Source organism: Phalaenopsis equestris, unplaced genomic scaffold (genome assembly GCF_001263595.1).
Source record: "Phalaenopsis equestris unplaced genomic scaffold, ASM126359v1 Scaffold000428, whole genome shotgun sequence".
Lineage (NCBI taxonomy): Eukaryota > Viridiplantae > Streptophyta > Magnoliopsida > Asparagales > Orchidaceae > Phalaenopsis > Phalaenopsis equestris.
In genome coordinates, this window is record NW_018164869.1 from 4690636 (window position 1) to 4712767 (window position 22132).

A 22132-nucleotide genomic window follows, 5' to 3' on the forward strand; every position below is an offset into this window, starting at 1 on the left:
GCCAGAGGCCCGTAATTAAATCCCATAAATCGCAAGATTATGTCAATCGACGCCAAGTCTGGGGCCGTCGGCGCTGAACAAATTTTGAAATTCTTCATTTTTGCTCCAAATTTCATCTTTTTACTTCATTTTTTCTCCAAGTCCGCAAAATCAACAACCTGTAATAAAACATATAAAATATCTTTCATTAAAGTGCAATATCACCAAAAATGAGTATAAAATATGGGTCTAAAAATGCATATATTTTTGATGTATCACAATCCTTCTCATAAAAATTAGGATTAACGAGCTAAGTTCATGCTTTGTCACTATGATAATTTTGATAACTAAAGTTAACAAAATCAATGATTCTATAAATGCTAGTAAATATAGGATAATTTTTAAAATTACTAGATCATGTTGTATTGATACATAATCTCAACCGAAGAAATTCATTAAAAAAATAAAACCCTTAAAATACAAATGTGAATTCAAGATATTTAAATAGATTTTTACTATATAAAGCAAATAAAAAAATTAATCCACCCTCTGCGCTAGTTTATCAAATATGATAAATATAAAACTAACACAACCTTAGGCATAGTTAATATTATGTCAGATGAACTTCTATCATCACTCTCAAGTGAACTTTAGTAAAAATGTGCTAATGTCCTCTATCAATGTGGTTTGATGCAAAATAACACCACAAAGTAACAGTTAAGATCAGAGCCCTATGACTACGTGATTTACAGTCACAATCATATGACACCATAAAATTACGATCACAATTATACTTTATATCAGAATATTTATTAATGGCTAGTAATAATAATTATTAATTTTTGTTTATTTTGAGTTATTAGCTTTAATTCATTATTACTCATTTATTTTTTCTACTGCATTCTATTTTTATTTATTTCCTTACTAGCATATCTTGTAATGGATACATATACTCCTCTTTGTATCAACAAGAATTACCCTTACCCTAAGTCTATTCTAACATGGTATCAGAGTCATGGTCCTAACCTAGTTGCCACCATACCTCTCCTTGCCATCGATTGACCAGCCCGCATATTAAATCTCCCTCCCGAGACGGCTTGGTCTGCTTCTAAGACCTCCCAAGCCGGCCAGGTTCTCCTTTGGGCACTCCAGCAGATCAGATGCCCCTCCAGAACCACTGATCTGACCGCAAGGGCCACCTTCTAGTCGTTGCAACACCTGCCTAATCGCCCGGTCTCCCTTCAAGTTCATCGGAGTCCCTCCAAAAACCTCTGTTCTACCCGTAAAAGACTTCTTCCAGCCGATCAGTAGCTAGAACCTCTTCTCAAGGCAATATCTCTTCCCTTCGACACTCGGAACCTTCCGATGTCTCAACGACCCAACATCTCATTTAAATAATCAAGGGTTCCCACATTATGGACAGATAAGGGACAAAAAGTTAGTCCATGAAACTAATATTATGACAAAAATTTGAAAATTAACTACTCTCACAGGTAAATTAATAAAACTAATAGGTATTATGGTTTATAGAAAGATAATCATCCTATGCAGTAAAGAGTTGAAAAAAAAGCTAAAAAAACTGATAGTTTAGATTTTAAACTTTTATATTCAGATAGGGGTCGTACTAGAAATGTTGTAAGTGTAATTATAAATAATGGTTTGAAAGATGATACAAAAATTAATAGAAATAGAGATAGAATCATAGCTTGAAAGATTATTGTTGATATAAAAATTTTTAATATTTTAAGTGTTTATAATCCTTAAATAAATTTGAATATATGTTTAAAAAAAAAATTAGGATGGTATGTCACTAGAAAAGAGATAAGCATATTGTCGGTACAATGAAAAAAGAAAAAAAAATTTATTGGAGAAGATTTAAATGGACATGTAAGTAGAATTGTAGAAAATTTTAGAAGCATGCATGATGGTTATAATTTTGAGGTGACTAAAAGAGAATGCAGAATCGCATTTACCTTTGTTTTAGCTTATAATTTTGTTATTACTATAAACTAGCCAAACAAAGAGATAAAAAAAAGTCAAAATTGAATTTAAATAAAGTGTATCTAAAGTTTAAAATTAAAAAGTGTTTTCTTATATAAGAATATTCAACCTAGGTGGATGAGATATTTTGATAAATTTCTCAATAAATATTGTAAAAATAGAATCAACTTTAGTGATCTTATCATAAATAATAACAGAATTTTCATTTCTACCGTTACCATTGTAAAACAAAAGTTGAGGAGACTAATGAAAATGAAGTGTGAAAAAAATAGTAGAAACCGATGGTACTCCAAAAAAAAATATGAAAATGTTTAGGAGATCTAATATTTGTTTGGCTTACTAAACATTTTAATATTATTTTCAAATCTAAAAGAATACATGATGAGTGAAAAAGTGTATATTTGCTTTTATTTTAATGAATAAAGAAGATGCACAAGAGTGTGCAGATTATAGATGAATTAAGTTAATGTCATACATTAAAGTTATGGGAGAGAGCAATTGACAATTGGTTATGACGTGATACAAAAATTTCTCAAAATCAGTTCGAACTCATGTCGGATAAGTTTAGTATAAAAAATATACATTTATTGAAAAGTTTGATGGAAATGTATAGAGAGAGTGAAAAGTATCTACATATAATTTTTATTGATCTAGAAAAACTTATAATAAGGTTCCAAGAGAAGTAATTTATAGACTTTAGAAAAAAAAAGTGTTGATATTACTTATATTCACATCATTAAGTAAAAGTATATTATAGTTGTTATTTGTGTTAGAACACAAGGAGGGTTGACCATGTACTTTTCTTTTTCATTTGGATTCTATCATAAATTGGTTTTAAGCCCAAATATTTTTGTTTTAGTTATGGATGTTCATATTGGACAATCACAAACGGATGTACGTTGGTATATGTTTTTCACTGATGATATCTTTCTTCTGGAAAAGACTAAGAGAGAGAGTTCGGGAAAAACTTAAATTATAGAGATCAAGTTTGGAGTCTAAAGGCTTTCGTTTGAGTAGATCAAAGATTGAATGCATGAAATATAATTTTAGTAGTCGTAAATCTAATAGAGGGTTGTAATTATAAGTGATCAAGTCATTAAAAGGAGTGAACATTATCTCGGACCTATTATTCAAAGTGATGGTGATATAGATGGGGATGTTATTAGTAGAATTCAAGTTGGATGAATGAAGTAGAGGAATGCATTGGGCCTATTGTGTGATAGAACGATACCACCTGGACTTTACAGAAAATTATATGCAACATGCCCAATATTTTTTTAGGTCTGCCTCTACCCTTTTGAATTGGAGATAATGGAGAAAAATAATTCATGTATCTGACCCCACTTATTGGATAAAGCCTTGTTTGTGTTGTTATTTTTTTTTGGAATTGAAATATGAATGAAAATTTCAAAATATTAATTGAAGGGTTAAACCATATATGAAGCTACATGCCTAAAGTCAAATTGAAAATTTAACAAGAAGAATTCAATGGCCTAAAATTACTTAATTCTAAGGTCCTTAAAATGATAAAAAAACAATTTATGGTAGAAGGAATTAACATAAATCATTTGATGGAGTGTTTAGATACTTAACCAAAATAACTAAAATGCCATTCTTAAAAAATTATGGATAGAGACACATTCTATCTATATATATATATATATATATATATATATAAAGGAAACTTAAAATCAAGAAGAGAGCTTAGAGATCTAAAAATTTTTAAAGCTCTACCTGACATCCAATGCCAACACCACTAGCAACTATCATTGTCTGCCTCTCAATTATCTAGCCACCATCATCATATTGTCGTCGTCAGATAACCATCACTCAATCATAGTTGGTTGACCAACATCGTTTTTATTATCGTCCAATCAATATTGCTCAACTTTCATCTTCATCTCTATTATTTTCATGTCACAGAGGAATGAGCAAATTCTAAGTGCTTTATTTTATTATTTATCAATTAAAGTAAAGACGGACCTTTTACAATTTCAACCAACACGGTAAATTATTTCTTCCAAATAAGACATTTCAATTTTCAGTATGGGGTGAAAATAAACGATAAGACGTAATAGCCTGACATGAATTCAACCTGAAAAATTTTAGAATCAAGTTGATCCAATTAACTTTTGAGTTAAGCCAGGGCTGAAAATTCTAATTCATACAATTTTTAGGTCAGGATGGGTCAAGTCGACCTGCCAACCAAATTAGGATCTGCCAACTCATATGATTTTTGTACATCTAATTTTATTTCTATTAGTTCACCATTACCATTTGATACCATAATTCTTATCATACATTTATATATTTCATTTATAATATGTTTTATAATTGTTTATAAGTATATTAAATGGGGGGTTATTTGGGTCAGGCTATAGTAAATCATGTTGTAGGCAGTTGAGCTCAGGCCATACATATTCCAGTTGGGTCAACTTTGGCTCATACATGAACCCGACACATTCACTTGAATTGGCAACCCTATTTTTTGGATTTTTCACGTAAAACTTTTATGTCTCTTGTACTTTTTTTCTTTATGTACTTATTTGTGGAATATTTGAGCAAGATAAGAAAATAAAACCCAAATTTTATTGCCACAAATTTTTTGCATGCAACAATTATTATAAATTTAAGGACATCTTTCTAGTTATCAAAAGAGATTAAAATTTTTTACGCGTTGTGTCTTCTTCAAGGTTAGAAAAGGATAATACTCCTAATATGAGAAATACGGCTAAAAAGATGTAGTCAAAATTTCATAATTATTGACATAGTGGCAAAAAAGGTGAATTTCAATATTAATCTTATAGTTCTGTTTAATCTTTGCTTTAAATTTTGATAGGTTGTGTTTGTTATCATGGATATTTATGATAGATCTAATGGGGTATATTTGGCAAAAATTGATAAAGAAAATGCTATGACATGTTTATGACAACAGGATAAAGATAATTGAGGAAAGTAGGGACAAGAATCCAAATGATTTGAAGCAATATCAAATGAAAGCCCAAGCAAATTGCAATAGAACAGGAGAAGGCATATATAATTGTGAAAAAGTTCAAAGGACAAAATAATAGAAAAGATGTCTCAAACAATAAAGTAGACAGACATTTTTAACAGAATAATCTAAAGTCGTGGAAGAAGGTTTCAATATTTTGGTATGGCAAAAGATTTACGCACCAAGATTTCAACCATATTTCAAATTTCATGATATATTTTGGTGTTTCAAATATCTGCCATTGCATCTGATTCCATTTTTAATGCAAGGAACTATGTTATTAATGCGTTTTTAAATTTTTGTTCTCTAAAAATTGTGCAATAACCCATACTCATGACTAGATACGAGCAAAATAGATAATTGATACTGTGGGTGTAACTGAGCCAAGTCGACTCGTGAGCTAGCTCAAGCTTAGCTCGATAAGTGGCTCATGAGTTGAGTTCAATAAGCTAACAAGTCAAGCTCAAGCCAACCCCGACTCGGCTCATTAGCTGTGAGCCAACAATATTTTAAAATAATAATAATAATAGAAAATATACTCAAAATATATTAAAATTCAAAACTTTATCTATAAACTATTACAAATATTAAAAAATTTTATTTTATATTTTTATCAAGTGATTTCTTATATTTCTCTTTAATTTGCTTATTTTATTTTTCATTTTATTATAATATCATCTTGGCTTAATATCATTCTCTTTCATAATAAGAAAGTCGGCTCGAGCTCGTAGAATTAAGCTCTAGTTCAAGCTTGAACTCGATTAGTTAATCAATCTCAAGCTCAACAAGAGTGTGGTTTGAGCTCAACTCAACTCATTTAAACCCCTAGTATACACGAGAAATGTTAAATTAAATATTCATGAAATTAATAAATTTAATGAAAATAATATATATAATGAGCTATCTTTACTTGATTTATATGTTTTCCAATCTTTTGCATAATACTAATTACTAATTATAATTTTTCAATGTGTTTGTTTAGATTTTCAAAGCTTGCAGGTGAATTAACACCTTGGTAAAGTAGTTTACGTCATATAATTCATTATATCATAGTATCACCATTTCATTTACATGTTTGGAATCATATTCTATTTTTAACCCACGGTTTAAGTTGTCTAGTCTATATCATGCCAACAACTGCTCATTTTTTGTATCTTCATTTTAAATTCAATGTCCCTAATGGTTGAATTGCATACATGATTCCACCTTTGGCTTTCATTATCTTAAAAAGCAGATATAAGATATGCAAATCACAATGATCACCTGCTATGCAGGATAGAAATAACTACTTTTTTTAATTTAGAAATTGGCGTGCCATAGTTTACCATGTAAAAGCTCTTAAGTCATATATGTTTTGTACTTGACAGGATTTGGTATATGAAAGGGTGAATGAAACTTGATCAACATGAGGATCAGGTAAATTTTAAAATAAAAAAAAATTTGGGAATTCAGTCATGAAGAGAGCCTGATCTGCTCTTTCAGAGACAAGTTCGATGCAATACATAAATTATTTATTGATTAAAGAAACATTTCACTGCACATAATTCAGTTATTAAGTGCTATTTTCAAGTCAGGCAAGAAAAAAATAACAATGAGTATATAAAAGTTTGTATGAAGACGTAAAAATTGGATTTCAAGATGACTTTTGGATTAGGAATTGGGATGGTTTATGTGATAGGGCTTAGGTAGGAAAGAAGAAAAATCGGAGCAGTAGGAAGAAATCTTTTAGAGCATATGGTATTTGAATCAACATGTTAAACATAAAAGTTAGAGAACTAAATCATGAACAGAAAGAACTAAATTTCAAACAACTGCAATGTAAGTAAAAGAGATAATCTAGAAATACTGAAAGGAAATCATGAGAGCTGCAAAACTGGGAATTTAATTCCGATGGTAAAGAGAGAGATATCTAAAAAAAGAGAAACTTTTGATTATATGTGAGAGGGCAAAAAGATTTCAAAAGAAAATAAATAAGGGTGCAAGGAAACCGAGTATTGCATTAGGCAATTAACAAAATCAAAATTTCAAAAATTCTCATTCAACTGAAAAGTACAGGGTTTAAGGGCCTTGGCATCTAAGGTCTTCTTAAACCCTAATTACAAGCCATACTTCTCAAATTTAAACTGAAATTCAAACAAAAGACAAAATTCAATCCATTCGAGAAAATTGCTAAAAATCCTATAAAAATCAATTAAATAAAATGTTTCATAACTTCATAATAATGCAATCAAACCAAACTCAGAAAGAAGCACTGAATATCAAAAATGCTTGGCTCTGCATATAGTAGCTTCATCAAAACGATGTTGTAGAAACTGTTTGTTAGGTCTTCAGCACTGTGTAAGTCAGTATTTTGAGCGTCCAATATGATATAGAGCTCTTTGTAAATTAATGTTTTCAATTGAAGCGGCCAACTCAGCAAGTTTTAAGACACGTATGAGGCCCCCATGGAGAAGAAAACCAATGTTGCTAGCAACAATGCTAAAGTCAAGAAAAAGAATAACTTCCTCTAACCATTTAGATTGAGATATGCCAGCAGAATCAGAATGATAGAATCATGAGGATCTTCATTAGGTTTTGCCTCTTTCCCCTAACCACCTCTAAGGATAAGAACAACCCAAAATAAAATCAACACTACAGGTCAAACAGAATAAGAATGCATTTCTGAATAATGTTTAATGAAGAACCTCCCAAATATTTATAATAAAAAGTTTTATCCATGATCTAAAGGGAACAAATTAATGGGCTCACGCCCATACAGCCTTTAACGAAAAATATAATATTTATATGAGGGTAAAATCTCAATGTATTAATATTAATACTAATTAGTTTGTCCCATGAAAAACTATCTCGAACACGCATAATTTGAAATCGGGTAAGTTCTTTTGAGCCCATAAGCAATAAATGCATTTTAAACGGAGTTCAATATTCTATTCCATTATCACTGCCACATAATCGCTAAAATAAAGCAAAATAATTATTATAATAATAAGACCAATGTTATTCACGGTCATTGTACCTTAATATAAATGGTTAGTTCCAATCTAAAATGAATACCTGATATCCATAGAAAGTTGTGCATTGCATTCCAGAGGCAAGAAGAACCATCCGACTTTCATGGGTGTAGACATACCAGCACACATTGAAACGTTTTGCTTCCATTAATCGGAGGGAGTTCAACTCAGCATCATACAAAAGCAATTCTATACCGCTGCAAAAACCCTTATTAAAAATAAAGGAGAAATGCGATCAAAAGAACCCAAGAAATATTTGCTTGGTTGAAATTAGAAAAATGAGAAATCTCAAGTTTTGGGTCCAATAGAAAAGAGAACCGCCATCAAAAGGGGCTTTAACTCCAAAATGTCTAAAACTAAGCATACAACCACTAGGATAAATTATAAAAAAATCATAGTAAAACAAGTTTTGAAAGGTGGGTTTACCAAATTTATGCATCGCGCAGTAATAACAAAGAGAAAGGCATTTTAAATATGAAATTTGCCATTAAAAATTGTTTTACATGTTCCAGAATTTTTATGAAGCATTGACAGCTCTACAATGGTGGTTTGTCCCCAACATGATAGAAGGAATGTGGCACTAAAAAGTGGAATATAAATAGGAAAGGGAATAAAATATTGCTTATTACCATTTTCTGCATGATTTCTACTGTTTAAAAGATAAATTACAATAAGGATAAATTCAATCCATGCCTAATAACCTCCAACAAATGAGGATAACATACCCATAATAACAAACCAAGATAACTTCACTGTCTATACTCTATAGTTTATTCCGGCATGATTATCCTAATAATGAATTACAAATTCATAAACAAGCATATCCAAAAAGCGCAAAAATTTAAACTCAACATTATCTGCATCATTATTTATTGTAATGTTTAAGTTTGATCCAATAATCCAACATCCAAAAGATTAAATCTCCCATGTAACTCGTTTGATTGACAATTTGGTCATGCCTATAGACAGCTTACATTGTCATCTTTGATTTTGATGGTGTTATTTGAAAGTATTGGCAAGCTCCTATCAAACTCCTTATGTCTACAATCTAGGTCCCTCCTCAGTTACTTTCACCATTCAGGATCAATCTTGATCTCTCCATTGTCCACCTCATGTCAATGATGAATGAAGGATTTCTTAACAAATTTGTACATCTTTTGATTGAGATTGAGCCAATGTTGGTGCAACGGATGGCACGTTCTTTTCAGAGGCTTCAGGTACTCTTCACATGATCAACTGAACGAAAATATTATCCAAATGCACAATATAAAAATTCATAGTAAAACAATGAACGAGACACTCATAGTAAAAACCAACTAGGGATACAACTTTTGAAAGGTGGGTTTACCAAATTTATGCATCGGCAGTAATAACAAAGAGAAGGGCATTTTAAATATGAGATTTGCCACTAAAAATTGTTATACATGTTACAGAATTTTTATGAAGCATGGACAGCTCTACAATGGTGGTTTGTCCTCAACATGGTAGAAGGAATATAGCAGGAAAAAGTGGAATATAAATAGGAAAGAGAATAAAATATTGCTTATTACCATTTTCAAATGATTTCTACTCTTTATAAGATAAATTACAATAAGGATAAATTCAAACCATGACTAATAACCTCCAACAAATGAGGAAAACATACCTATAATAACAACCAAGATAACTTCACTGTCTATACTCTATAGTTCGTTCCGGCATGATTATCCTAATAATGAATTACAAATTCATAAACAAGCATATCCAAAAAGCATCAAAATTTAAACTCTCATTATCTGCATCATTATTTATTGTATTCTTTAAGTATGATCCAATAATCCAACATCCAACAGCTTAAACCTCCCATGTAATTCGTTTGATTGACAATTTGGTCATGCCTATAGACCGCTTACATTGTCATCTTTGATTTTGATGGTGTTATTTGAAAGTATTGGGAAGCTCCTATCAAACTCCTTATCTCCGGGTTTCCACGGGACAGTGGAAGAGAAGAAGTGCAAGGAGAAGTAGTTTCTTGTGGCAGAAGGAAGAAGAATGAAGAAGTAGTTTCTTGCGGCAGAAGGAAGAAGAATGAAGAAGAAGAAGATTGTTCTCCCTAGGCTTCTTCTTGGTGGCTTGTGGCAGAAGAGAAATTGGGTTTATTTCTCTTGTAAGTTTGTCTTCTTCGGTGTATCTCGGTGTAGAGAGAGAATAACAGAGAGAGAAGAAAAGAGAGAGCAACGAAGAGTGAGTGAATCCTCTTGTAAGTCGAGGTGATCGACTGGTGTAAATTTCCTCAAGTAGTAAAATCCTCTGCAATTTCGTGAACGTAGGCAATTTGCAAAACCACGTAAATCTGTGTGTTCTTTTCGGGTGTAATTTTTCTCGTTCTATTTTTCGCTTCGTTGATCGTTCTCCTGTTTGATTTATATATACACCACATCAACTGCTCTGGTATATATTTCATAACACCTTATATTTACGATCTAGGTCAGTCCTCAGTTACTTTCACCATTCAGGATCAATTTTGATCTCTCCATTGCCCACCTCATTTCAATTATGAATGAAGGATTTCTTAACTAATTTGCACATCTTTTGATTGAGATTGAGTCAATGTTGGTGCAACAGATGGCACATCTTTTTTAGAGGCTTCAAGTACTCTTCACATGATCAACTTAACGAAAATATTATCCAAATGCACAATAATAAAGTCATACAAAAATGCTCAAAATATCATTCATCATCCTCATAAGAATATTTGTAGCATTGCAGAGTTTGAATGGTAACAACAACCCTTGCCGATGTTTGCAAGCAATCTTTCATATCTCCATCTCACTAATGCACACCTAATGATAACTAAATTTAAGTTCCAACTTCATAATGATTGTTTCTGACTTCAACAGTTCCAACAAGTCTTGGATGAATGACAACAGATAATGATTCTTTACTATGATTTTATCGAGTGCACGATAATGGGCACACTCTTCATTTATCATCTTTCTTTAGTTCCATCATAATGGATGATCGAAAAGGCAAACTACTAAGTTGAATAATTCTATTCTTCAAAAATTCTACAACTTGCTTTCTGATTCCTTCATTCTTAATAGCTTAGTTCGATTGCATCGAAAAGTTTGGTAGTCTAAGAGCAATTACATATCATGCTATAAGGTTGCTTTGATCGCAACCATTGCCCCTCCTTAAAGAGTGTTTTACACTTTTCAACAATTGTAGGTGAACAGTTACAAAGCTTCCCAATGCAAATCAAGCAAAACTACTATGTCACAGGTTCGATAGCAAATGTACAAAAATTTTGTACAGCATTGATAACTTTAGTAGCTTGACTTGGGATGATTATGTAGTTTGAATTCTACAATCCTTATTCAGCAAGCAATTCACACCCATAGTCATTTCGCATTAGTAAGACCAATAATACAATATTGCATACCAAGATGTCAACTAAAACCATCTTAAATAGAATATTGTTAACGTTGTTCTTGGTAATTGCAAACTTCATTTGGCATTGATGATCAGTCCCCATCTCAATCCCCTTTTGAAATAAGCACAATGGTTAAGGGCTTAAATAAGACATGGTATACAACACCAATTTTATACCATGCCAGAAAAAATGTTCTTATACTTGTCGGCATCAGCTATGGCATTGATCACCTAACTGACTTGGGTTCTCAAAGTGAAAAACCTTTTTCTGTGTCCAAATTAGAAGACGATCTACCACCATATCCTTCGACATAGCCATCAGACAACAATATACCTTAGCTACAAAACTAAGCATGGTGTTGGCACTCATCTTTTCTTTCTCGTCTTACTAGCACTTTTAAAAAAGAGTTTGAATACGCCTTTTAAAATTTTTCTCAAATAGAGTCATATATATTATAATAATCATTTAATTTCCTAGAGGTATTTGACCTAAAAGTGAATATAAATTTTGAAACATTATTAGAATTAAATGAAAATATGACACTCGATAGACACAATGGAGAAAAATATTCATGTAGCTGAACCCATTTAGTGGGATAAAGGTTTGTTATTTTTGTTGTTGTTGTTGTCGTTATTGTTGTTGTGCTATCTTTTCTTTCCCATCTTACCTCCACATTTTAGGAAAAAGCTTCAGTGCACCTTTCGACATCTCTCTCATATATGGTCAGATATCTTATAATAATCACTTAATTTTATTGGATCACTTGACTCATAAGTGGAAAAAAAATTTTGCAACATTACTATCTTTTTTACCCTTCTTTTTGTTCGTAGGAAAGTTGAATCCCTCTTTGGACGACCTTAGTGCTTTCTCTTTAATGCCTTAATTTTTGCGGTCTATGACCATCATATCACACTAACCTAACAAAGATAAAAATGATTAGAAATAAGTTGAATCCAAATGAAATTTGCAAATAAAGCCTAAGGTGTACTTCAATAGAGTTCTTGCAATCCCAATAGTTATTTCCCGAGTAGAGGCTTTTGAGACAAAACTCTATGGTGTACCACTACATAAATTGCCCTTGTTATTGCGTCAAATTATTCCACTTCTTCCACCAAACTTCTACATGTCCCATCAAGAAGTCTTTTCATAATAATAGCTAGAGCATTCCCAAGTCACCTCTTGATGATCATTCAACTTCGAATAGGCATTTAACTAGATAAAACATGTTAACCTAACTTTAGTCAAGCGAAGGCACCCATTTCATGAGTGTTATATACATACAAGATGAAATAATCAACCATTTGATGCATGAAGATTGTCAACATCAATAGTCTAATCGTATGTAATAATCTATACATTAGCTTTTACCTCAAAATATTTGCATTCTCCCAAGGCCATTCTAGCATCACCTCATCTACATCTTTGCATTCATGTTTATATCGAGCATAGAAGGAGAAATGTGACATAAGTGATGCGAGTAATAGGGTAAGAAGCAGTAAAATACTATGCCAAAAATAGCAAAAAACAAAAAAAGGCTAACAATGAATGCTACTCATAAAATGCAACTCCTACAATAAAAAATTAGGATAAACTTTGAAGATTGAGTATTGGCTAATAATGTCACGCCCCCTTAGGGTATCAGAACTAGTGATAGTAAGAATTGTGTCTAACTGAGTCGCTCATCTCGATTGTACCACTATTTGACCCTAAGCGGGATCAACTAGAGTGTGACAAATAACATCATAGATATAAAACAAAGGAAAAAAAAAAATGTGGTTTTATCCTTTTTTTCATGATTTTTAGTCATAAAAAAGGTAATTACGATCGAAATAAATCTAACTCAAACATAAACATAGTCCACCAAAAGGGGTGACTTACCTAAAATAGCATCTTAGATAAGTTTAGTCATATAATACAATTCCAAGTTTCCAAAAAGATTCATCCTCCTAATCCCAAATTAAAATTTCAAAAACAAGTTTATCAATAGAAGTTCAAAACTTAATTGTTCCTTCTTTATAGAAATTTGAAGTTTTACCCAACAACCCAATTTGTGGTTTCAATCTCCTTCCTATGGTGTCTAGTCAATCCAATCACACCTATTATTAGCAATATTTTCTTCAACCTTGACAATGCAATCTACAAATCACCATACTCAAACTTTCCATAGAGATTGCATTGTTAACACTCCAAAGGGCACAATACATTCGATCTTTTCATTATCTAATGCAAAACCATGATCATAGACAATTTATTGCTCAATTACCAAACCTAATCCTAAGATCATTATTCATGTAACAAATTTTTAAAAGAATGCAGCAGTTAATAGCATGGTCTGGCTTTTTGGCACTCTAAGATTTAAAGTGCCTATTAGTTTCATATTTTGTCGTGAACAAAAGGTAAATGGACGAACAATGTACTCCACTGATACAAGAAATACTAAAGAGCCATAACTCAAGTACAATTGCTTGTCACTTAAATGAAAATATGCATGTAGCTCAATGAGCGTGCATCAAACTATTGAACTTATTTAATTTCACAGATTCATGTAGAAATAAATATGACATGCCAAGTAACTTTTTAAATTGAAAAAGAAAAAACATGGCGTCTGTTTCCTATGCCAAAGAGGATTAATATAGAAAGAATGGCAATATAGGAACTAAAACAAGTCCCTATATTGTTTTGCAAAGTGACTGCAACCTTGCCGTAAAGAAAACTACATGGCAACCAGTTTAGATATGCACCAATGTGGCCTAAATGGTGAAATAAACTCTTTTGGCAATGGTGATCTCTATAAAAGCAACAATACTAGATATGAGGACAAAGTGAGGATAATTCTTCCTCCAAGGAAAAACAACTGTAATAAATCAATGTTGAGGACAGTTACACAATTGCATGTCGGTAGCAATAAGATGTAGGTAAACTAAACTGTGAAATGTTATGTTAAAATAAAAGCTAACCACAAAACATGCATAAAAATGAAAAAGCCTTGAGAATTATACACATCTTATATTATGCGTCCTGTTTACAAAGGATAATTATAAAAAACATACCTAGTTTTTACGCATATGAGGTCACAAGATGGACAATCTGACCAGAAAAAACCAAGTATACTTTCGGACTCTGGCTTGCACTTCCAGCTAAAAGAGTTGCCAGTTTGTCTATTTTTTAATTGAATCTCTTGATTTGACCGTTGAATGCATATAACCTTTTTATCGAGAGAATAACGAATAGACAGCACGGGACCCTCACTTACTGAATCAGAATTGGGTGGATCATACTGGGAACATTGAGCAATTTTCCATGACAATACCTTCCAAAGAAAACCTTCATTAAATCACCAAGTTCAGCCCGGTGGGGCTAATAAATTGGACAGTGAAAATGTATATTAGTCCGCAATACCTGATCTGATGTAGGAGAAAGAATTAGCTTATTCCCATCATCATAAAAAATTCCATGTGTTTCAGGAATGCTGCATCTCAAAGGTGGGTGCTTGATATAAACATGGGATAGAGCACCTGAACCACTTAAACCTGAACTAGATTGGTCACTAGATGAACTTCCAAACATGACTGCCTCACTCAAACTACTGGATTTCTACAGAAGTAATTAGTGTGGATGCAGTTTTCAGCGAAGAAAATTCTGAAAAAAAATAGTAAACATGGATAAAAATTCTCCAGGGTAGAATAGTAGGTTAAAAACAAAGTAGTTCATAAAAAAAATAAAAGCAGAACAAATCATACCATTTGATATCCAGGAAATATTCCAGCAGAAGGGCGCTACAAATCTAAGATAATGGTAGCTAACCCTAAACTTTCTTTCTAATCTAGAAACAGAAAAATTCCAAAAATTGGTCATCAATGAATGCAATAAAATTTATAATAACAATGTCTGAGAGATTAAATTACAAAATTAAATTTGCCAGCATGAACCAGGTTATACCGTTTCCTGCATGCATGTTTTGAGTGCCTGAAATTCTTTCGAGCACATACCCTGTTCGATCTCAGGAACCTTCCCAGAAATGCATTTCCCGTATTCCTTGGCCTTAAGTAGAACCAAAAACTATGTATTCAGGCCATATATTGAATTAACGTATTTTATTTTCTTGAGCTAGAATATGGTCATAAAAGCAAAACGAACAGATCAACAAGTTCAATTAATCCGGTTAACAGAAATTATCAAGCAAAGAATTCCAAGTATCCAGCAATCACTAACAAAGGTACAAAATACCAAAAATCACGGAAACACACCTGAGATGAACAATTCAGCAATACACGATTAAGCACGGAAGGGTTCTTCCTTTGTTTCATTTAACTGGTTGCCACAGAAAACAAGTTAGCAACAAAAACCAACTCTCGATAAAAATTTCAGAAATAAAAATTGAGGGTGACGGTTTAAAAACGATGGAGAACATAAATTAAATAGGCGTATCCAATGTGGCAGAGGATTCGTTATGTAAGGAATCCTAGCAGCAATCAAACCAGATGGGTGTGCCGCCGAGGAGAAAAACTAGGGTTTGTTCAAACCATGCGAAGAAACAGATTTGCCATTTTGAGGGATGATAAAGGACAAGGAGATTCCAATTAACGAAGATGAGAGTAAAGTTAAGAGAGGCAGAGATTGTTGATCGAGGACTCGCCTCCGGTTTCTGTCGGAAGACATCGTCGTCTTCAATCGCCAGACTTCGCTGCGTCCTCGGACCACACCAACCGGTCTAAAAATTTTTGGGAAGAGCATACAGACCATTCTATTCCTATGGACTCACATATCTAACTAAAAATCCAAGTTTTGCAAATTCGCTGCGTCCGTCTCTCTCTCTCTACGACCTCCTTTCCCCGTATAATAATTTTTAAAAAATGGGTATTTACATAAATACCATGAAGCTTTTATGTATTTAGGCATCTAAAATCTAGGTTTTATATTTATATCCATACCACTAAAATTTACTACTTCACATCAAAAAATCATCATGACTAATTTCTTAAAACTAAATACATCCTTTGATGCATAAATATTATGACAGCAAAATATTAAAAGCGTAAAACCAATGTTAGCAATGCAAATACATAAAATTTGGCGATATTCACCTAAATTTCTCTTTAAAAATGGAGCACAGACCCACTGATCCACCTTATCCATTATGAATCCCCATAAAAGTTGGACTTAACACCACATTGACTCCCACTCTCAAAAGAAACCATACGCAAAATCATCAGCAAGCACTCATTTTTTTCCTATTGACTCCCAGTCTATCAAAAGCTGCTGATAACAACGAAGCCATGCATCTGTATATCTTCCAATCCGCATTTCTCTCACCATCTCCACCCTTCCACTGTTTCCATATCAATGGAAGACAGCTTTCTCTCACTAAAACCCATTTCCTCCCGTCTTCTCAGAGCTTTTCATCACTCGGCGACTTCCATATTAGGGCGGCGAGACAGAGGAGGGCAAGGGCTATATCCTCCTCTTTGATTGAGAGTCCTGTGCTCTGGGCCGGGAGGCTCTGCATCTTCTACGCTCTGCTGAAAGCCGGCCTTGCTGGCTCCGCATCAAATCCTTTTATCTCCTCAGGTTTGATTTTTTTGTCAGTATTGTTAAGCCGATCACAGGATCTCATCTGCTTGTGCTTGTGTTGTAAGTTTTTTTTGGGGGAGATCTTGGTAAAAATTGGATTTTTTTTGGATGTTAGGGTTGGATGATGGGGATGATATGGGGTTTTTCAAATGGATTGAGAGCCTGCAGGGCATTGGATCAGGTTTGTTGACTCTCTGCCCATTTTTCATTTTGGATATTTCGATTATATGTAATGAATTAATTACTTTTTCAGCTACTTTTGGTTGTTTTTTTTAAGTTATAATAGTTGGGGATTGTTTGGTTTCCTATAAATGCGATGCAATGGAAAAGGCTTAAGAGTATTTTGATTATAGACATTTTGAAATTGTTTGGTTGTTTGTAAAGTAAATGCGGGGGAATTCTTTTATCTGCTTGCAAGCAGTATATTCTGAATACTTATGAGCTGTTTGATTGTGCCTAAATGAATTATAGAGTTTTTATTTTTCATGATATTATATAATTTTTATAAGCTTACATATTAAAATATCTAAATATTCATTTTTATAGATATGATATTTAAAAATTAAAATTAATTTTCAAAAAAATGTTTGTGAAGTTTAAGATCTTATAAAGTTGGGTTACTATTTTATAAGACTTTCTAATTCATTGTACTCCATTACACGTTCCCCACAATTAAATAACACAGACGCACACGAACATGCACACAGACGCACACGAGCCGTGCACACACAAGATTCTTACAAACTGTGATAGTCAAGTGAAGAAAATATGATGATTTTGCGATATATTTGTTTACTGATGCCTGCATTTTTTTTACATCATCTCTTGTTTGTTTTTTATGCTAGAAGATAGAACAAGAGAAATTATTTTTTTGGTTTTGTTTATTTACTAATGTCTATCAAATGTGAAATGAATGTGGCTTGTATTGTGCTGCTTGAGATAGGCCTAGCAAATTCTAGTTCAAAATGTTTTACTTTTTAACTCTTGAAGAAGTTGTGCATTAGGGTTTGTAAAACAGATTAGGAAGATTTACATACATACCACTCAATTCTTATGTATTTACATATCAAAAACCTCAAATTTTTACATACATACCCCCTTATCTCTGCATGAAAATGTGTATTTCACTTTTTAAAAGTCAAAATGGTGGTATAAATGTAAGTAGCAAAGTTTAAACGTTAGACATGTAAATACATAAGAATTGGATGGTATGCATGATCCATCCAATAATTTACTACCTTTTAACTATTTTTTAGTGATTTCTCATGCAATATTTCCGAGTTTCAATGCTTGATGAATTGAAAATAAACTAAAATTTGAAATCTCAATGCTGCATGGGATTTTTAATCCATATCTTGGTTGCATTGTTGGACATTATTATTTTGGGATAATTATATACAAACCACCCGAAACATTGATTTTTACAAATTAAGCACCCAGTTGGTTTTTTTGAACTACAGAGCCGATATATTTATTTGTTCCATGATCAAACTATTGAGAATTTGATTTAAAAAAATAAAAAATATGGGTTGGGGTTCTACCATGAATTTAGATATTTGGGTGAGAATTTGAAGAAGTGATGAAAGAGGGTGGTTGATTTATAAATAGCAAGTTTCAGGTGGTTTGTATGTAATTGTCCCTATTATTTTATACCATGGTTTTACTGACATTGCTCATGTTGATGGCATGTGGAATGAAAATTCTCCACTGATTCATGTGATTTTATCTTATTGTAATATTGTTGTGGCTTTTACCTTTGAATAATATGGATTCATGAACGATCCATGCAAGAGATAATGTTTTTTTTTAAATGAAATAAAATATATATTTGTCAGAAATTTACAGTTTTAAATGGGTTTTAAAAGTTAAAATTGTGATAGAGATCGAATGAAAATAGTAAATGTTTATGGAACTGAACATATACATGATTATGTGAATTAACTCAAGAGCTTTAAGAAAATGATTCACTTAATTCATTCTGCATAGACGAAAAAGAAGCGAGGAACAGAAGGAAACTAGTAAGCAAATGGCATCCTACGACAAAAGGCACGTTGAAGCGTAGCTATAGGGTACCGTCTAAGGCTGAAGGTCGTCGTCTTCTCCAAAATATCGCCTCTTTGCTTTCTGAGGATGATCATTTCATAGATGCCACCTCACACAAGGTAATTTTAAAGATGTGCCAGCTTCCTTAGCATTTTAGGCATTTACATACATACAACACAATTCATACATGCATGCATATTGAGTAAAGTGTCAAAATAGTCTCGTGACTATTTACATCGGGTCATTTTTGTCTCGGAGTATAAAATGGTCAATTTAGTCCTCAAGACTCTTTTAATACATATTGAAATAGCCTCCACGGAGGAGTATTTTAGCCCCTTTTAAAGGAGTTTGGGGACTAAACTGACACTTTAATAGACTCTGGGGGGGTCATTTTGACACTTTTCACTTTTAAAAAAAGCGATACACCTTTTCATGTACAGGTAAGATGGCATATATCTAAAAAACGAAGATTATGTGTTAGATACATAAATACATAAGAATTGAGAGGTATGCATGTAAATCTTTCTGAATATTTCTATGCTGCTAATTTTTTGAGATTTTTCAGGGTTGTCGAATAAGAAGGGAGAGTGCACATGGAGAAAGTGTGTGCTGCAATAATGTGAGAGCGCTCTTTGATGAGCTCCCAACACCTCATCTTGTTGTTGAGATTACTGCTTTTCCTGCTGGACCTCTCACAGAGAAAGACTACGTGAAAGCAGAGAAGCTTGAGAGAGTGTTAAGGTCTGGCTCTTCTGTTTGAATCATTGAAGTGTTGTAATTTCTCAGATAGATTTTTTGCTCGGATGTGTAAATAATGGTATGTTTTTTCTTCATAACTTTGGCTACCTAATGTTATTCTTTGTGGGCTTATTTCTATTTGGAAGATTTACATATATACCACTCAATTGCTATGTGTTTATGTATATAGCACCTAAACTTCAATTTTTACATGCATGCCATGCCACCTTCCCTATGCGTGAAAAGGTGTATTTCTTTTTTTTAAAGTTAAATAATGGTGTTTTTTATGTGATACGAAAGATTTAGATGGTATAAATGTAAAACAGTAAGGTTTTGGTGTAGGTATGTAAATGCATAAGAATTGGTTGGTGTTGACGTAAATGTTCCTTTTTACGTTACTTCTTTGGTTTTGAAGTGACGTAGAAGCATTCCTATGGGTTTTGCATGCACAAAATTAGAAGCCGGTAGACATAATAAAGGCAAGAATTGTGCGACGATGTTTAGGGCTTGTTTGAAGAAGCATTTCAAAAAACTATGAATGATTACTGCCAAAAAAAAAAATTTCAAAAAGTCAGACCGTATCTTTATGGCTGTCACTACACTTAAGTGAAGTCAGATTATGAAACACAGCTTCCCACTGCAGCTTTTTGAAAAATCAAACAAATCACAGTTTTGTCAAACGCTTGAAAATTTTGTGTGTCACCGCACCATTGCCCCCAAACACAGCCTTAATTTATTGTCATGTTTTGATACCAAATCTAATACAACATTTTTAGAATCACAAATTTCTAACGCGTCCCTAATATTTAATATACTTTTCCTAACTATTGGAGTTGGCTTTATGAATCCTTATTCTCTATTCATTCTTATTGCTTGCTTCATGAGGTGTTAACCTCTCATGCTTGAATTTTGATTCACAATTCTGCTCCATTTTCTACCCTTTTGCTTCAATTTTATCTACCCATCTTTCGGGGCATTTTCAACACTTTTTTGTATTTTTTCAAACATCTTAAGCTTATTTATCACCATTTTATCTTAAATACATCATACTGATTTATCTCCTTCATGATAATGAGTAATTAATCTATTTTTCTACCTTAACCACACATTTATCTTATCGTTTCATTTCTATTCTGCTCAATGTAGTTATTAGCAACTTTTATTGTCTATACCACTCAGACCAATACAGTTGAGCTTATTTAATTACAATTTAATGAAAAGTATCTTTAAGTCTCTGTATTATTTCCATTCTAATATCTATCCTTAATTTTAAAAATTATATGTTTGGGGCAATTACATATTCATGGCCCGAAATTTGCTATTTACAAATCAACCACCCACCCTGTTTAATCCATTTTCAAATTCTCACTCAAATATCAAAATTCATGATAAAACGTCAATCATATTTTTCTTTTTTAGCAAATTCTGAATGGTTGATCGTGGCACGCGTAAATACAACGGTATGGCAGTTAACAAAAAATCACTTGGATGGTTAATTAGTAAATATCAAAGTTTCACCTTGTGTGTACATAATTATCCCTATATATTTATGTATATATATCAATGCCTCATCTCATATTAAATCTCACACCCAAACTTTAATATTTACACCTTAAAATCTCATTGGAGAGAACCTCATTTGCCTGTCGATTCAATCGAGCACGCCGAAAGCGAAGACGGATAGACCCAAAATCAGAAGAAATGATGGGATTGAAACGTACAAAGATGTCTGAAACTCTCATCTTTCTCCTCCTTTAGCCCCTCCTAACTGAAACAATTTAAGGTGGTAACACTTGTTTTCCTCCCACTTCCTCCCATCCTGTCAAACAAAAATAACTTTAAATCCTGCAGATTTTTAATTTCTCCTCCTGCCAATCAACAAAAATGACATCTCCTTCTGCCCCGCTCCTGCCGGAAGCCATTGACACACACTCCAAGCAGCTCCTATCTTCCTCCTCGGCAATCACATCTTAAATTCTACAGGTTCTGAAATACTCCGTTTCGTTTTAAATCCACCTACTTGAGTTTTTTCAGGTCTTTGTTTGCCGCGATCTTGTAGTTGCCTGCCCTCCTATTTCGAAATACTAATGCAACAGAATAAGTGCCCACACATGCTCAGAAATACTGATTAGCAGTATCTATGTTATAAATTAGAACAAATAAATATCAATCTCAAAACTAATTATTTTCTATACAAAATGTCATATTAAGCATTTGAATATTATGAATCACCAAATAATCATTCACATGATCATGCATAGTATGAAGTAAAATTGCTACTTTCCTAGAGAAATTAAAAGAGTGATCACCATATTGAGGAATGAAGGAGTTTTTATATTGATTAACACTTTAACTTTCTCAATAAAATCCTTAAAATATTTTGAG

General features: G+C 32.6%; 2 protein-coding genes across 2 annotated transcripts in view; one reads left to right on the forward strand and one right to left on the reverse strand.

The window, feature by feature from the left end:
- Positions 1 to 15217, reverse strand: part of LOC110027432 (uncharacterized protein C18orf8) — a 29567-nt gene extending 14350 nt beyond the window's left edge. Inside the window, exons 1-4 of the mRNA XM_020728878.1 lie at positions 15136 to 15217; positions 14795 to 15034; positions 14446 to 14705; positions 8027 to 8180 (exon numbers count right to left, since the gene is read on the reverse strand). Of these exons, the coding sequence (XP_020584537.1) occupies positions 8027 to 8180; positions 14446 to 14705; positions 14795 to 14962 (582 nt within the window). The 5' untranslated portion in view covers positions 14963 to 15034; positions 15136 to 15217. The remainder of the gene's footprint in view (positions 1 to 8026; positions 8181 to 14445; positions 14706 to 14794; positions 15035 to 15135) is intronic.
- Positions 15218 to 16511: 1294 nt separating this feature from the next.
- Positions 16512 to 19904, forward strand: LOC110027510. Its single transcript, XM_020728977.1, has 4 exons — positions 16512 to 16963; positions 17082 to 17147; positions 18953 to 19128; positions 19575 to 19904. Exons 1-4 carry the CDS (start codon positions 16672 to 16674, stop codon positions 19767 to 19769), a joined length of 729 nt encoding a protein of 242 aa, XP_020584636.1. The 5' UTR covers positions 16512 to 16671; the 3' UTR covers positions 19770 to 19904.
- Positions 19905 to 22132: the final 2228 nt, after the last annotated feature.

Excerpts from the sequence above, each read along its gene's own strand:
- LOC110027510 (XM_020728977.1), top strand. The coding sequence starts at position 16,672 with ATGCATCTGTATATCTTCCAATCCGCATTTCTCTCACCATCTCCACCC. Across the intron at positions 16,964-17,081 it reads AAATCCTTTTATCTCCTCAG|GGTTGGATGATGGGGATGAT; the intron begins GTTTGATTTTTT and ends TTTGGATGTTAG. Across the intron at positions 19,129-19,574 it reads TAGATGCCACCTCACACAAG|GGTTGTCGAATAAGAAGGGA; the intron begins GTAATTTTAAAG and ends GAGATTTTTCAG.